This window comes from Aptenodytes forsteri, unplaced genomic scaffold, assembly GCF_000699145.1.
Source record: "Aptenodytes forsteri isolate BGI_AS27 unplaced genomic scaffold, ASM69914v1 Scaffold104, whole genome shotgun sequence".
In the NCBI taxonomy this organism is placed as follows: Eukaryota; Metazoa; Chordata; class Aves; order Sphenisciformes; family Spheniscidae; genus Aptenodytes; species Aptenodytes forsteri.
In genome coordinates this window covers 2199396-2216754 of record NW_008795943.1, presented here as the reverse complement: position 1 = coordinate 2216754, position 17359 = coordinate 2199396, and the positions used below count along the sequence as shown (strand labels likewise).

General features: G+C 45.0%; 1 protein-coding gene across 1 annotated transcript in view; it reads left to right on the top strand.

Moving 5' to 3' along the window:
• Nucleotides 1–17359, top strand: part of PACS2 (phosphofurin acidic cluster sorting protein 2) — a 69725-nt gene that overhangs the window by 31478 nt on the left and 20888 nt on the right. The window contains exons 8-18 of the mRNA XM_009285335.1: nt 549–629; nt 2928–2987; nt 4271–4428; nt 6528–6618; nt 7284–7358; nt 8257–8378; nt 9158–9290; nt 10018–10122; nt 11656–11762; nt 12823–12977; nt 16410–16520. Of these exons, the coding sequence (XP_009283610.1) occupies nt 549–629; nt 2928–2987; nt 4271–4428; nt 6528–6618; nt 7284–7358; nt 8257–8378; nt 9158–9290; nt 10018–10122; nt 11656–11762; nt 12823–12977; nt 16410–16520 (1198 nt within the window). The remainder of the gene's footprint in view (nt 1–548; nt 630–2927; nt 2988–4270; nt 4429–6527; nt 6619–7283; nt 7359–8256; nt 8379–9157; nt 9291–10017; nt 10123–11655; nt 11763–12822; nt 12978–16409; nt 16521–17359) is intronic.

Genomic DNA, 17359 nt, shown 5'->3' with positions numbered 1-17359 from the left:
AGCTCCCTTTAAACACTAAAACATTAGCATCCTTGTTTGTTTCTCTGCTTAATGGTCAAGGCATCAGTTGATTGCTTCTGTAATGCTGATTGGATTCAAAGACCCCAACTAGATTCCCCCACTGTAATTAAAGGACCAGTGGGGTATCAGTCAGTCTGTAGTCTTTAATACCTTCTGCAAAATAGGTCCGTACGGAGAACCCCCTGGCTAGATGTGAGATGCTTTTGAGTTTGGGTCTTATGCCTTTGCCTTCAGACTCTGGCATCACCTGCCTTCCACCTCTTGGAGGGTACTGGGAGAGGAACCCACCAAAATGTGGGGCTGTGAGTATCCTTGTTCCTTGAATGTAGAACTAGGGCTGTTTTGCTTCTCCAAGCTGTTATTCCTGGCTCTCTGCAGACCTGGTTCATAAGCGCAATTGAGGCAAATGCTGAAAGCCTGGAAGACAGAGCAGCAGGTTCATCTTCATAGAGGGAACATTTTTAGCACTTAAATGCTCATGCGTCCCCAAATCAGAAAGGTAACACAGGAATCCTCTTTCTGTTCAGGATTTGGATGATGATGAGTACGAGCTGGGGAAGCCCAAGAAGCAGCGGAGATCGATAGTAAGAACGACGTCCATAACCAGGGTCGGTGGAAATTAGTTTTACTAACACTGATGGGGTTTGGCCAGGATGCGCAGTGCATGTGGCTTATGGGAGCAGCAGTACTAGACGTGCTGGCCCAGCAGGGAGCTTGGGGGCATGGTCACAGCATGTGAAGAGCTACAAGAGGCAGCCAGTTCAGGGGGTGGGGCCATCCAACGTGTGTGTATGTGCTGTCTTGAATGTCCGTTGGCTGCAAGGCTAAGGAGCTCCAAAAAATCATGCAAGTGTGTGAAATTCACCCCCATGAAGAAGCCAGTGCAGGATCCATGCTCATCTAAGTCCTGAAAGTAGCTTTAAGTGAAGGGAAGCTCTTCTGTTTGTGCTCTGCACAAATGAAGTTAAGTAGCTCAGTCAGGGGCTGGAGCTTGACAGATAAACCTGACGTGGTGCATGTGGTGCTGAGGCAAAAGAAGTAGCTGGGTATTGAAGGCTTTGGCAAGTTGCATGCAGCTATCCACCCTCTCACAGCAAGCCTGTGTATGCCTGCAAAGCTGCACTTCTGTGTGGAGCAGTGACTTGTGCTTGACCACACCATAATGCAGCTTTCTGCTTACACAAGTGTTTACGGACATCTGTGATGACAGTGACCCAAAACCACCAGGATGGGCTAGGTTTTCTTTTTTGGACTTAGGAGTAATTTTGGTGATTATTGTACCTCCTATGAGGTTATTTCTGAATTCCATATTTTGATAAGGTCTGAAATAAACCCTGTTTTGACCTGAATCTGCCACTAAAAAGACTCTCTGTATGAGACCAGGAGCCTGCTAGTTCATATTCTTGGTGTCCTTAGTATTGTTTTCAGGTGTCAGTGACCAGCCAGGACAAAATACACCACTTGGTTATTAAACGAGCAACTTCCTCTTAGTAAGAATAATGTCTTTCTAGCCCTGACCACTAAACTGATACTGAATCTCCAGTGTGTGGGGCTGGTGCTGCCAGTTAAGTTAACATCAGTCCAGCTCCAAACCCAACAGGTCTCCTGTCTGCCGACTGTCAAACCATTTAGGCCAGAGGACAGCTCTTGCCATGTCACCTTAGCTATGCATGCTGTGTGTCCTCCCTCCACAGACTGCCGTGCTGATCCAAGGTGGTCTGCGTGATGGACAGTTTTGCTTGGCATCCTGAGGCAGAGGACATCTCTCAGTATTGTGAGAGCATCTTGGCCTCACAAGTGCATTAGGGACAGAAATAGGGCAGTCTTTGGAGAGTCTTGTTTGAGGCCTGGTGGATTTATTTCACCTAAACTTCAGCTGTCTAGAAGGTGGTTGCAGGTCACAGGATTTGAGTTCAGAGGTAAAGGGCTAGGTTTGGAGGCGCAGGGCAGTGTGAAGTGTCTGAGGCCAGAGTGGGAGCAGGCAGTTGGACTTGCAAGAAGAGCTTATGTGAGATACAGGAGAGCCAGCAAATGAGCAACTTTCTTTGCTTATGAGTGGCCTGGCACCAGCCATTTTCTCCTCCCTTTCCTCCTGACACAGGGATGCCACCTCAAATGCTCTGTACCAGCACTCACGCCTAGGCCCTTCTCATCTTCCTTTTCTTCAGAGTGTGTATATTAGGTTTGTCAGCAACAGACAGAAGGGCTGGGCAGCTCGTAGCAAATCTCAGCTGTTTGGTCCTGCAAGAGAGAGATAGTGGGGGCAAGTAAACACAAAAGAAGTGCAGCAATTTGGCTTGTGTTGTTTTGGACTTGGTGCCTGCTGTGTCCAGGATCTGGGGGTATCAGACTCAGAAAGGATTCTTCTGATAGGCTAAGGACAAGCCCCTCAACTTTTCTACAGTGCTGCTAGTCAAATAAATGAGTCTGCCAGGGTGAACTGCAAGCTCCTGGAAAAAACGGTGCTTTGTTGGTACCTGTTGTACTTCAGGTCAGTGCGTAGATGCCTGTGTTGGCTCTTCCTTGTTAAGAATCAGAAAAGTTGACTGTCAAATGTTTGCCAGAAATATATCAAACAGGTACAGGAGGTGATCTGGCAGATAAAATAATTTGTTATCCACTCTGTGTCCAACCAAGAGTGGTGTGCCATCTGTCAGGGCCAGAAGATTTATAATGCTTGGTGGAATGGGACCTAGTTAGTTGTAATGCAGGAAAGAAGGTATCATAGGTGTGGAAAAGCTGATTTCAACATAAGAACGGCAGAGACTTGGTTTGTGGTGCCAGGAGTCGTTTGATCTGAAGCAGCAGCCAGAGCACCAGTGTCAGATGTGTCTGGGCTTCTTGCAGACTGGGAGAAAACAGTTCACTTAACGCTTTACTTACGTAAAAGTGTCTTTGACTTGCAGCAACAAAACTTCAAACAGAAGGTTGTAGCATTGCTGAAGAGGTTTAAAGTGTCTGACGAGGTAAGTAATTAATTCTGTAAGCCTTCCTGTCTTGTGTGTTGCCCTCTGCTTGGTGCATCTTGCTTTAGTCTTCAGGAACACTCTCCTGTTTCCCCCTAGTTCCCTTCATTTTGTTTTCAAGTCTGCAGTGGATGTGACCTTTCCTTACACCCTGGCCTTGCATGGAGGCTTGAGGGCCAACTTTAAAATGTCATCAAACATTTTCTAGATCGAGTTTTATCAAAAGCAGATTTTGGCAACCACGTGTGTACCCATTAGTTTTGCAGACTGCTTTGAAATTATCTTTGACCCTTTCAAAGGCAAGTAGTCTACGGTATATACTGCTTGTGAAGTTAAATCCCAGCCTGTTTGATTATCTTACTAGAACAGCCAGGCAAGACATGAAAAACTTGGATAGGGAATGCAGATCCACAGGAGAGTCAGCTGTCTGGTCAGAGCTGAAAATGAGAGAGATCCAGAACCCAAGAAACCTGTGTAACGTTAAGTATCTAATATAAAAACAGTTAACATCTCAGTTGGCTGTATGGCTGTGTGCTGATTTTGTGGCTTGTGGGAAAGAGTGAGTAACTCCTCATGCTTCCTTACGCTTCCAAACAGTCCTGTTAGCTTTGCTGTTCTTCCCAAGTTAGCTCAGCAGAGTCAGCACCCATAGCTGCGGTCTCAGCCAGCTGAGCTGCTGCTTTTCTGGAGCTGCCATTCAAAAAGCAAGCCCTGAACTGTGCACAGCTGCCTGCTTACTCTGGTGTATATGTGAAGCAACCCATGAAGTTTTGTGTGAGATACCTGTTCTCTTCAGCTTTGCGTGTGGGTGGCAGCTGATCCTTGTCCAGGTTTCGGGCGCCTCCTGTGGACATTTTTGCCATTTCTACCTGCTTGGGTATCAAATCAGGAGGTGTCATGGCAACTTTTTTCAGTAAAACCCAAGACAGGTTACACTGTTGGGAGTACTGCATTTCTGTACTTGTTCTAAGAAAACTGGGACTCCATTAGGGGCCTTTTTAAAGCTTTGTTTATCGAATGGGTTTGAATAATGGACATAATCTATGGTTAATAGCTTGTTTGTGGATGCTTAGTCCAATAGGAAACTCCTGCTTAACCAGACACTGACAAGCTTGACCTAAAACAAGCACTTCTTGTATACATAATGTTTCTGTTGGATATAGTATCCTTGCACTAGGAACAGAATCTTACTCTCAGGACTGGTGTGCTGCAGTCCTCAGGGGAGCTCAGGTGACATGGGATCCTAGCAGAGTCAGCGATGCCTGCTTTTGTCCTGCGTGTAGGTTCTGGATTCAGAGCAGGACCCAGCAGAGCATGTTCCAGAGGTGGAGGAAGACTTGGACCTTCTGTATGACACGCTGGATATAGAGAACCCCAGTGACAGCGGGCCAGAAATGGAAGATGATGACAGTGTCTTGAGCACTCCAAAGCCAAAATTAAAGTAAGTGTGGGGCAGCTGATGCTGGGCCAGGGAGAGACCATGCGCAGTGTCAGCACAGATTAGATGTTGTTTCTATTCCCACCCTTCCATCCTGTTTTTTTCCCCTCTTGACCTGGAGCCCTAGTCTGTGTTATTACAACGTGAATGACTGCTTGTGAGCTGGGGGTAGCGTGGAGGGGTCTAACTTCCCTTCAGTCTCATTTCTTCCTTGTTCCCTTTGCATATGTTCTGCCTGCCCTGCGACCTGAGCACAGGGGTAGGAATTGCTGACAGGCAGGTAGTAGAATTAAACCGTACACAGGTGTTTTGAAGAGGTGGTAGAAACAGCCAGGAAATCTGTGCCAAGGCAGAAGGAGATGTGGTTGGAAGCTGCAGAAGTAGAGGCAGGGATGGACGAGGCATGGATGGGCAAGGCAGACTGTGTCTTTCTGGAAAAGCTGATAACACCCTGTGTGGAAAGAGAGTCTTTGCAGGGATTAAGGAGGCAGAACTGTGGGAAACAAAGGAGTTTCTCAGGGCCCAAGGGGACTGACTGCAGCACACGTAGATGCACGCAAGCCTGTTCTGAACCAGCTTTTGTGGGCACTGACGTATGGGCAATCGTAGCACTGTGGAGCTAAGCCGGGGATTGCTGGCTCAGAGTCTCGAGCAGATGCAGCACCCTGAGCTAACAGAGCTGTGTCACGTCCCTGCCTGAATAAAGACTGAAAACATGAGACTGTTGGAGCTGCACTCATGCTTCTGACTGGCATGTGGTTGCATGCTCAGGCCTTCAATGTGACGGCTCTGAAACAAGCAAAGCCTACCACTGCAGTTGGTCAGTACAGTATCTGCTAAATGCCAGCTAATTACCAGGTGTCATAATATCCTAATTAATGTAGAATAACCTAGTTGGGCTAAGAATAGATTCTGAGTCTGGAGTGACTTGTTCCCTATCAGTGAGCCAGAAGATGTCAAGGATAGACTGGGGAAGCAGTGGTAAGTGATGGGGCTGGTGGCTTATAAAGGCGTTTGGAGCTTGACCCAATATATTGCCAGTTGGTAGGCCCTACCTCAAAGGGATTTGAAAGTAGATGTGTTGTGGTAAGCAGCTGCTTTGAAACAAGCCAAAATGTTGTACTGTACATGAGAGCTCATGTCCTGTTCCCTGGAGCCAAGGAGCTAACTATTCTGGGATATGTGATTGCTGGAATAAGAACTTACTGTGTCTGGTCCTGGGGAGACACTTTGTGGTTTGCTATGTCCGGTTCTTGTGTTTGTATCTTGAAAGGGATGTGATAAATGCTGATGCTTGTAGGCAGGTTTCTTCTGAAAAAAAAAAAAAAATCAGTTCCTTAAATTGTAATTGAGTCTTGTAGCCTAGTGTGATGAGCTGCCTTTTTACACGGAAGCGCAATCTGATTGTATGCGCTACCTTATCTTATTGAGTAAATGTGTAATTGGATCCTAGGGCTGGCAGCCAAATCCAGATGCAAGCTGGGAATAAAATGCGTATTAGCACCGAGAGTCACTTACCCACAGGAGCAGAGTATCGGTGGGGGGCAGTAACTCTATTTGCTGTATTTCAGTCAAGAGCTAGACCCTGTCTGGAATGGCATGTAGTTCAATCAGCACTTGCAAAGCTGAAACAAGAATTGCAGTGTGAAACTTTGCACCTGGTTCTTGGGGTAGTGAGGACACAACTGCCTGTGTGGGGTGAATGTGCATTCTGTTCTGCTGTGGAAAAATGCTGGACCCATGTGCCCACCCTGGATTTTATGGAAGCAAAAGCTGCTGTTTGGTGTGTAGTGTGAGAGCATTCCTAGTAAGAGCTTTATAAATATGGTCTGCTGTGTGACAGGTGACATGTTGGATCCGTGAGATGGAGGTCGGTCAATCAGTGTCAGGGCTAGACAGGGGTCTCTGGACTTTCTGGCTTCTCTTGCTGTCCTGGAGACCTCCCCCTCTTTTCAAAAGTAGCCTATAAATTTTACTGGAACCATTGGGGAGCAATAAGACACCCTGGGAACAGTCATGTTGCTTTGCTGTGAATGTGGTGGACTGATTTACTCTGTTAGTGTTTTTGATAATAGGAAACTGTTTTTGCTTTCCTTATTCAGACCTTATTTTGAAGGATTGTCACACTCCAGCTCTCAGACAGAAATTGGTAGCATCCACAGCATCAGGAGCCAGAGAGAGCCATCAAGTCCTGTAAGTTATGTTTCAAGAATGTTGTCTATCTGCAGGTAATGTAGCAGACCTGCACTGTCTCTATTTGCATGTGTAAATTAAAGCACCCCCTCCAAAAACTTGGATGCAGAGATATGAATTTTCTGCTAAGAAAACATGTTTGTTGTTTTTGGGGGTTTTTTGTTGGTGTTTTTGTTTGTTTGTTTTAAAAGCAAATATTATATTAACTCAAGAGGACATCTTCAGGTTATGTATTGAATACTTGCTAATGGTATGAATAGCTCCAGATTCCCACATACTTGAAATGACTGCCAGGGTGGGAGAAGTTGCCTGGGAGTTTTAGGGACTCCTTGGCACTGTTTGGAGGTGGCTGGGAGCGAACGCTGAGGAGCAGCTCACCGCCTTTTCCATCCTCTCATGGATGGGCATATTAGGCGCATGGAATATCAGTCCTATTCCAGGGCACTTCCTTGCCTCTACTGTGTATTGTGCATCAGCTACTGCTTTGCCACATCCCACACTAACGTGTTCAGTCCTGGTGTGACCAGGAAGCACTCCTGGTCATCCTGCAGAGCTGTGCAATGTTTAAATGGAGAAATGTGTCTTTTGAACAGGCTGATCCAGAGAGAGTGGCTGGAAACTGTGCTGGTGCCATACCTCCTAATGATTTTTCTCCTCTCAAGCAGGCAGAAGTGCCTGAAAAGGCAAAGAGTCTTGGAACCAAACATGTAGGCGACAGTATTTCTGACACCGTCTCTTACGTAAGTTGAAAACGCACTTGTTAACGTTCTTCCTGGCAGTTTGGGTGTCAACTGTGAACTGCGTTCTGTGGCATGTGTCTGTCCGTCCATATAGTTGCACATGCAACACAACTTACGTAGGTAACATTAGCTGCAGTAAAGATAATGCTGAGCGCTCCTCCTGACCTTAGTTGTTGGAGGTTCTTGTCTTTCAGCCTTTTGAAACCGAAATGCTTTATGTAGCCTTCTGTTTAAACAGCCTTTTTCTTGGTTTGAGGAAGGCTGGCCCAAAGTATGCTACTGGCATGTGTATTGGTTCTTGTCTTTCAGCCTTTTGAAACCGAAATGCTTTATGTAGCCTTCTGTTTAAACAGCCTTTTTCTTGGTTTGAGGAAGGCTGGCCCAAAGTATGCTACTGGGCATGTGTATTCTCCTGAAAACTATTCTCAGGGCTGTTCCATTTTATCAAACAGAAATCTTACTTCAAGCTGAATTGGCAGAAATCAAGCTGGTCCTGGGGTAAAAATCCCAAAGCTCAAGTTGCTCTACTGGGGACATGCAGTTTGTAACATTTCTCCCATGTCTTTCTCTCTCCACTAGTTCATTTGGGTAAGCTGAATTAATCTGCATTGCGTGAGGAGGTGTGTCCCTGGCTTTGAGCTGGGAGAGTGCCTATTCCAAATAGCGTATCTGAACACCTTTCCTACCTCCAGCTCCCTTGTGAGGCAGAGCTGGGAACTGGTAGCCCCAGATAGCCAGTATTGTCTTCTCCCTTTTGGCAGTGAGTAGCATGTCTGGAAGAGGCAGGCTGAATGTGCGCCAGCCAGAGCTAAGCTGGGGTGCCTCCTGCCAGCCCTTGTGGTAGTGAGACACAGGGGAGGGTTTGTTCCTGATGACTCGCTTCCCTGTGTTTTTGCAGGAGTCTAACCAGCAAGCCGAGGTCCAGGAAGCTGAACTTCCCACACCAGATGTGTTTGTCGAGAAGCTCCCACCCAGCGGGAAGATCACTAAGACCGAGTCCCTCATTATCCCGTCCACCAGGTAGAGTGGTGACACAGCATTGCGCCTGCTGCAGGGCTGCTTGGGAAGTCATGGGCAGCTTGCTAGCATTTGTTCAGGATGGCCTTAAGCCATCTTCATTGCAAGGAGACTCTCCTTGTGTTCAGGCACTTAAGTGATGAGTCGAGCACTTGATAAATGAATGCTCGGAACCCTGAAGGGCAGCATTGCTCTGAGGTTGCTCCTCTCTCCTGTGTTGTACCCGCTCCATGTCCAAGGAAGTTTTTATAAAACTCTGGAGCTGCTTGCTCAAAGATACTGTTGCTAAGTCAACATCTGATGCAGATTTTGGCCTTAAAGGTGGTTGTCAAGTCTAACTTATGTCCTGTTAAACCTTCCCAAATAGGGTAGTGAATGTGGGCTTCAGCAACCCCACCATATAGTTTCTCCAGTCATTTGCAAGCAAGTAGATGTTCTTTTGAAGAGGTATTTCTGTGCTGCTTTTGGGTGTGTGACTGCAGTTTGCATGGCTGGATCCTATTATGCTGGTGTAGCAATAGCAAGGTGGTGGTGTGGGTCTTAGCGTGGGCTGTGGAAGTCTGCCTGGGACTCCTGGGAACATGCTCTGTAGCTGAACTGTGTGCTCTGCACTATCAGAAGCAGAATTAGCAGGTCTCAAGCTAGCTCAGATGTACGTGCCCGATTCCTCAATGCCTCCACTCACATTATTGAGGTTGCCAGGCCGGGTGATCTGGGATTTGGGGGATGTATCTCACTCAGATATGAGCCAGCTCTGGAATGCAAGCACATCTTTCTAGCAGGTCTGAAGGGAAGCAGACGGGACGTCGGGGAAGGAGCACGTCTCTGAAGGAGAGGCAGCCAGTGAGACCGCAGAACGAGAGAGCGAACAGTCTGGACAATGAACGCTCTCCAGACACCCGGCACCACTTACAGGTGTGAAAAAGATTGCTGTCTCTTCAGCCACTCATAATTTTTCCTCTTCTCCAACTGTCTCCTGTGGTTCCTTTCCTTCTGGTCCAAGTGCTGTCCCTGCTGGAAAGGAACTGGGCCCTGCAGCTTCAGGAAGGAGGGAATTTATGTCTTGGCTGATACTGTATCTTCCATCCAGTCTGCTGGGTTTTGCCAGCTTGTTGCTTTGTCAGCCCACCATAAACTGAAAACACTAGAACAGATTGTTATGATGACAAATGAACAGGGATGTGTTGAGGAATTAATCCTTTGAAATAAGGTAAATTGCTAGGGATTGCAAAAGGGGACTGACTTTTGCAGAGCATGTGTGCCATGCTTTTGTTATCTGCGGGACTCACTTAGTTCCCTCCTTGAAGGAGATTGTTCCTGGCTTCTATGAATCCAAAATTCCTTGGGCTACTGTTAGTTGGTATAAAGCGATGTGAGTAAAAGTGCATGGCAGAAGGAGTAATGGCCAACAAAACCAAGGTGGCTAATAGAGGAGCCTGCAGAATACTGCAGTATTGAAGAAGCTGATCAGTGTCAGTCCCAGCAGCCAGTGCGGCTGCTAGCATGCCTTTGCTGATGGGGTGACCGAGCACTGGCCAGCCATGCACAGCCACCTCTCATGAATTGCAAGAGCTGGAGCTGGCGGCTTGACGATTAGAGCTGACATGTCCTACTGTTCTCTTCTCTGTGTCTTTATTTCCAGATCCCCAGGAAAACAGTGTATGACCAACTAAATCACATCCTGGTTTCCGATGACCAGCTGCCAGAAAACATTATTCTTGTCAATACTTCTGACTGGCAAGGCCAGGTAAAGGCAGGAGACGTTACCTGAAGCACAGTTCTCCTTCACTGTTCCTCCTCATGAATGGACAGGCCTTGAGCTCTACCGCTAACCAAGTAGGTTCTGCTGCTTGGTTGGAAGAGCAGTGGTGGTGCGTGGGGGCTGGCAGCGTACTGAGTGTTCAGTGCCTACAGATTGGATTTCATTTGACAAGGAGATGCTGTGGATCTTGTAAAGCTTTGCCACCTGAGTCTTTGCACAGAGGTTTTTTCTCTTCTACGAAATGCCATTCCTTCTGGTTAGAAGCACACTGGGAATGGCTAGACCCTTGCACTCAAGAGCCTACTTCTCAGCTGTGGTAGACTGGGACAAAGGAAGCAAGGAGGACTGGCTTGTGGGTTAGGCTGAGTTTTCTAGGCACAGGTGGTGAACACAGGAGAAAATATTTCAGGTCAGCTCTGTTGCCTTGCACACATGCACACTTGTGATTCCTGACTGCAGGTATGTCACCCCATCTTTTCTGAGTGAGTGATAGTTATGTTAAGGAGAATCCTGAGCAGTGCTTTCTTATGCTGGCAACATGGGGTGGTTCGTTATGGGTTTGGAACAAATTTTGCTCCTTTCGGAACCTTAGTCTGAGAAAGCAATAAAATATATATGGAAGAGGACCAATAAACATGTGCTGGGTGACTGTCGGCTGTAAAACTCGTGCCAGGCTTGTGGAGTTACATTGTCTGGTTTGGCTTTCTGCTTCTGAAAGAACTAGGGTCTTAATGTCTGAGAGCAAAAATACCAGCTGAGCTACTGGTTCCAGTTTCTCTATACTTGGAAGGTAGAGAAATGCCTTCTAGAGATGGACAGAAAGCGTTGTAGGTCATCTTCCAGTAGTTTTAGCAGCTTGTGCCTGCAGTATCAGAGGACATGAAGGTAGTGTTGGCTGGAGTGTATAGATTAGTGGTGCAGAATTTGAAAGTGTGAGATAATTGCTGAGTCTCATCAGTATTATGTCCATGTATACCCGAGGTGTGTGTTAACTTGTTTCCCATTAGCTGCATGGAAGGGAAACAGTCCCTCAGGAGGAATATGTGTGTTGGTAGCACCCTTCCCTTTTTTTAGTGTTTGGGGGTGGGCAGAACATTGCATTTGTTTAAGTCCTTTTGAAATCAGAGAGATGCAACTGCAGTTGCAGAAGCAGGTGAGTAGACAGCATCTGCTCTCACCCAGTGCTGTCTGCTAGGCGAATGGCCTGCTGCTGCTGCTCTGCTCTCTACGGCCATAAAAACCCTGCTGTTCTAGAGTTGTCGTTGCAGTGTTTTGGATATGGTGTTGGTGTTTGTCAAGAAGGTGCAATGTTTCCATTTTTCTAGAGGAAGAGCTTTCCTTTGGCTGATGCACAAGGACGAGGTATTTGGGAAACAGCCATATCACTTACAAATTGGACATGGGGAGAGTGCCCACACTTGGGTGTGAGAATACCTAGGAGGCTGGGGGAGGCAGATTTTCTTCTTGTGACAAACTGTACCAAAAAAAGGACTATAAAATGTTCTGTTCTCTCCTCAGTACCTATCAGATGTCTTGCAAAAGCATACCTTGCCAGTGGTCTGCACATGCTCCTCAGCTGATATTCAGGCAGCTTTCAGCACTATTGTCTCCAGGATACAGAGATAGTAAGTTCTCACCTTGCTTGTGTTGTTTGTTGAGTCTCAGCTCTAAAAGCCTCTTAGCTCCTGTGCCCCAGTGCCCAGGGAGTTTTTCATTCAATAGCTGAGAAATACTTCTCCCTTCCAATACTTCTCCCCAATCTACTCTCCTGAAGTCGGAGTTGTGTGGCTCTTCAGCACTTGCCAGCCCTGCAAAGTTGTTGCTGCTCTGCCATGTGTGTGGAGATACAAGTCTCCTTTCATCGACACCGGGTGATTTTAAAAGATTGTGCTTTGGAGGCTGCCTCATAGGTCAGATCTAATAACCAGTAAAGCATGCAAAGCTAATAGGTAGGTTTTTAAATAGTTCTTGCTCCCCCCTGCCCAAGTAATTCCCAGATTAATTCCTCAAGGCATTCCCTAGATACCTACTGAGGGCTGTGAGTACCTGAGTATGTTCTCTGACACAGCAGTTAGTTGCAATAGGTACATCCTAACCTAGATAGTTGGGAGTCCAGCCCTTTAGATTATCAAAATGCATGAAAGAAGGAGCAAGGAAACCAATTAAGAAAGTACTGAACAGTATTGCGTTTTATTGATAATGTTATAATCATTGTGATATTGCCTTGTGTACTGAACGAGCTCTCTTCTGCGGTGGTTATTAACCTTTTTTTTTTTTTTTTTTTTTTTTTTTTTTTTTTTTTTTTTTTTTTTTTTTTTTTTTTTTTTTTTTTTTTTTTTTTTTTTTTTTTTTTTTTTTTTTTTTTTTTTTTTTTTTTTTTTTTTTTTTTTTTTTTTTTTTTTTTTTTTTTTTTTTTTTTTTTTTTTTTTTTTTTTTTTTTTTTTTTTTTTTTTTTTTTTTTTTTTTTTTTTTTTTTTTTTTTTTTTTTTTTTTTTTTTTTTTTTTTTTTTTTTTTTTTTTTTTTTTTTTTTTTTTTTTTTTTTTTTTTTTTTTTTTTTTTTTTTTTTTTTTTTTTTTTTTTTTTTTTTTTTTTTTTTTTTTTTTTTTTTTTTTTTTTTTTTTACTTGTTCTGAAATAGCTGGTTGGAAGCACAATTATGAATATGTTTCCTCTTTTTCTGTCTAGCTGTAACTGCAATTCGCAGCCTCCAAACCCAATTAAAATTGCAGTGGCCGGAGCCCAGAATTACCTCAGTGCTGTATTGAGGCTCTTTGTAGAGCAGCTGTCTCACAAAACCCCAGACTGGCTCGGCTACATGAGATTTTTGATCATCCCTCTAGGTAAATAAGGAACAATTTTTCTTCACAGAAAGATGAACCGGTTAAATGTGATGTGTTCCCTCAGGAGAAGCCCTCCTGGAAGCTTTGGCTAGGTATATGGCTGTTAAATGAGGCAAACGTCATGCTGTCATAGTATTGTGTAATGCTTGTGTTGGGGGAATGTTGCCAGTCTTGCGTGAGTGAATTTCGTCTTTACGTTCTTGATGCCAAAGTCTGCTTGTAAACCTTTCGTTTGAAGCAAGGGGTTGAGTACTTCCTCCCCATACAGGGAGGCTCATATAGATCTTTTTATCATGGTACAATGAATGCACAGAATAATGTTCTGGAAGCCCTTTCCCTGGCTGAAATCTTAAATTCATTGGGCACCATGTTTCCCACAGCAATAACTGTTCTGGCCTCCTGAGGCTGACACTGAAAATGTTTATGGAGGAGGTGGGGCTGAAAATTTTTTAAAGGCTCTGAAACTGCTGAGAGTTTAAATTATTCAAATTACATTTATCTTTTGACCTTTCCTTTACATGCTGTTCTCCTGGGTTCTTTCCCCTCAGTTTTCCAGCACCTTATCTCTGCCCTTCCAGCAGCTCAACAAGCCTGCCTGTCTGGGAAGTTACCCAGCTTGGATCGCTTGTGTTGGGGGAAGTAGAGTGGACTGATAATAACGTTAGGGGTCTTGTAGTCAGAAACGTGAGGAATGTTATAGCGGCGAGGCGGTCACTGATGCTTGTGGGCAGGGGGCATCTGGGCAATGTTGGTGTTGTAAGGGTGTGATGCCAGAAGCTGGTCTAGTCTGAGGCTTGGCTTGTGTGAACAGGGCACTTAGGTGATGTAGGCAACAGAAAACTTGAAAAACACTTTTTCTCGATATTTGCCGGTCTTCTAGGTTTGGGACCAGCTGATGGCAGTTGCTGTAGGAGTCAGAAGCTGCTGCCCGGCACCATGAACATTGGGGTTAGGCTGTCAAGTCAGTGGTGGGATTTGCAGAAGTCAAATGAAAAAGGCAGAGGAAGAGAGCTGGATCCTTCTGTAAGGAAGGTATTTCATTTCCAAAGTAGTTGGCAGGAAGAGGAGAAAGAGCCCTGCAGGGGGTAAAAACAAAAAAATTATTTCTGCAAGGTTAAACGCGCTTGGAATGAGAGTCTGTGTGACTGAGGACTTCGGTCCTCACATGCTGACTGTCTCCTGGCCTCAGAAGAAGTTTTCTGTCCTGCAGTCTTTAATGATCTGAAAATATTCTCTCTTTGAAAGTGAAGCGTAAGATTTAGCTAGTGTGTTTTTGGGTTGGTTTTTTAATCTTAAAACTTTCTTTGGTAATTAAAAAAAAAAAGAACAAAGCACTTTGATAATGGAACTGCTTCAGAACTGTGAACGCTTTTTAAATGTTATTTAAATATAGAAACTTCTCTAACAGGGCCTTTCCTATGGAAGTCTGCAGTATTTCCTGATCGGATCAAGTGCTTATTTCTGGCCAGCTTTCTGGCAGTTCATTAAAGTGATTGAGGAGCAACCTCTCTTTTCTGACAATTGAAAAAGCACCAAAGGCAGAATGGTGACCGTGCCATAAATGTCTTAAAGGAAAAGACTTTCTGCTGTTAGCAGCACCTTCGAAGTAGGAATGGTGGAGTGTTTTCTAAGATGGTTTTACCTTCTTAGTCCACAACTATACGCTGCGATGACAGAAGAGTCAACCTACAGTGGTTTGTTAACAATGAGAAATGCTTAGTGTCTTTAAGCATCCAAACTGGGAGATTCACTCCTGCTTCATGCTTCTGATTCTGTGGCTGAAAGACTCCTTTGATGTCCAAACCAGCGTATAAACAACTGAAAAGGGGCAAATAAAATAGAAAAAAAGGTTTGGGATTATTTTGGCTGTTCGGAGTTTTTTATCATTTTATTTAGCTCCCATGGATAGAACTTCTTGGGAGACCTCGTGATTAGTACTTGTTTCCAACTGCATCTGCCATATGCAATGTGTTTTCCCAGCATGTGGGAAAGCTTCCCCAGTGCATGGTGCAGAGCTGTTCCACGTACACTGTTTAAAACTCCACTGCAAAAGAAATGATGGGTCTGAAAGTAGCCACGATCAGGAGGGTCCAGGAAAGAACTTGGGTCCCAGTCTCTAATGACACCAAGGGAAGCTCAGAGAGACCTTCTGCTTGAACCTTCCCTGGAAGTCTGGAAATTAGCACTGGTTTGGAGGTCTGAGGAAAGACAGTGGGTTTTTTCCACCATGAGCTTTACTGGAGGATGGTGAGTATAGTTAAGCAACTGGGGTCTTCTTGGAAGGAGTTGTCTGGTTACCAATTACCAGCTGATGACTCAACTGTTGCAGTCTCTGGAAGTGAGGCTTGATGTGAGAATTTGGTATGCAGGAAGGATGAAAATAAGCTGATTAGGAGGAACTTTGAGGCCACTTCATGGCTGATTGTAAATGTACAGGACTCATGCTGAGCATGACTGAAATGTGGTGACTGGAAAGTGCAATCCTGGCACACTTTTTCTCCTGTGAAAGACTGGAGAGGTAGCTGCAAGAGCAGGTTGTCTGGTTTGGGAACACATGTGGCCTAAAAGGAAGGTGGCACATTTTTACCACATCCTAGGGCAGAGTTTGTCGCATGCTTATACCGAGCAGGAGAGGGAATGCCTTCCCTCTCCTGCTCAGTATAAGTATGAAGTCAGATCTCCAGCCAGGGCTGCAAGCTGGAGGCTGGACACACAAACTTTCTGCAAGGAGGTCTTTCCGTGCTCATAGCAGAGCCATAAGGCTTAGCTAGAGCAAGCAGGGACCTGATGCATATGCCAACATTCACTGGGGACTGTAATCCTTGGGCTCTGCCTTCTGTCTTTAATTACAGCCTATTTATTGAACTTATAGCCCTTCTCCATCTATTAAACAAGCCTCCCTGGGTTGTTTTTCCTGGTTGGGGACAATTGCCTCTTCTCAGTATTGCAAAACAGCTGTGGTGTGCGAACGGTGTTTGGAGGAAGGGGTCCGACTCCTCTTGCCAGAGGTGACCTGGCTGTGGTGCGTGCGGTGCAGCCTGCAGGCAGGAAGGCCTGCTGGGAAAGCCGCTTGCAAAACTGAGAGACTGAGATGGAGAGCTGTAGGGCCTCTGTGTCTTCCAAATCATTTATTTCCTCAGCAGCTTCCCAGTCCTGTTTTCTTTGGCCTTTTAAAATTTAATTTGGCGGGGGGGAAGGGGGAGGTGTCACTGAAAGATATCAGTGGTGTTGAAGCAGTCTCTCTGCTGGGAAGTCTATTTGCATGCTCTTGTAGAAATAAGCTGGACTAAATTACTTAGTTATAATTGAAGAAGTTTATTTCTGGGGTGTGTAGTGTAGTTTTGATTTTGGAATTTAATTCCTTACAGATAAAAAACACACTTGTATTCAGTGCTGGGAAGAACAACTGTCATGTTTTCCTTTCTTTCTTAGGCTCTCATCCAGTGGCCAAGTATCTGGGGTCTGTAGATTATAGATACAACAACTTCTTCCAAGATCTAGCCTGGAGAGATCTGTTCAACAAACTTGAAGCACAGACCACTGGTAAGACCATGTGTCTGTGTCTGGCCTGTGTGGGATAAAAGGCTTGAATGAGTAATTTTAGCAAAGGTCAAGTAAATGCAAGAGGAAGCAGACAAATGTTTTTATTCCTCTTTTGTCCTCACTCCACCACATTCCCTTTTCAGATGCTGACCTTTGTGTGTCCTCCATGTGGTGGTTTGCAAGCAGTTGTTGGCTCCCAGAGGCACTAGCTGCCTCTGAGTCACTCTGTTTTTACCTAGCTCTCAGGTTTGTTCTTTGATGTGGAGGTCTCACTACCAAGTTTAGTACATTGCTTTCTTTGGCCCTTCAGAAACTGTCCAGCCTAAAAGATTTAGAAAACTGGAAACTCAGGGAAGATTAACTTCTATTAGTTGTGTGTGAGAATGACCTTGACATTTCTGAAGTCTGCTGGCAGGATCTTTCTCATTAAAAAAGAATTTTATTCTTCACCAGTGTTGTAACATATGGGAGCTGCCCTAGGTCAGATCAACAAGTTCCTGTTCTGATCTGAGTCTGTTCTAGGCCAGGGTAAAGCCTTACTGTGTGTTACAGTACTAATTTGCTTAAAATATTAATGCTTACAGTTTTTCCATCCATTCCTTCAAGAACGGAAAGAAATGGGAGAAAGGAGGATTTGCATCTGACATTTAGGGCTACATGAAGGCTTGAGATTTGACTGAGGAGTGATGCTCTCACAGCAGCATATCCCATACAGAAATTTCACCAGAAGGAAAAAGCTTTGGAGTTTTTGGAGCACCATGAGGGTGGGGAGGTTGCAGTATGGTTCTCCTGTTGGAATTGTGTGAGTGCCTCAGAGTGCCTGAGGCTCCTAGGATGTT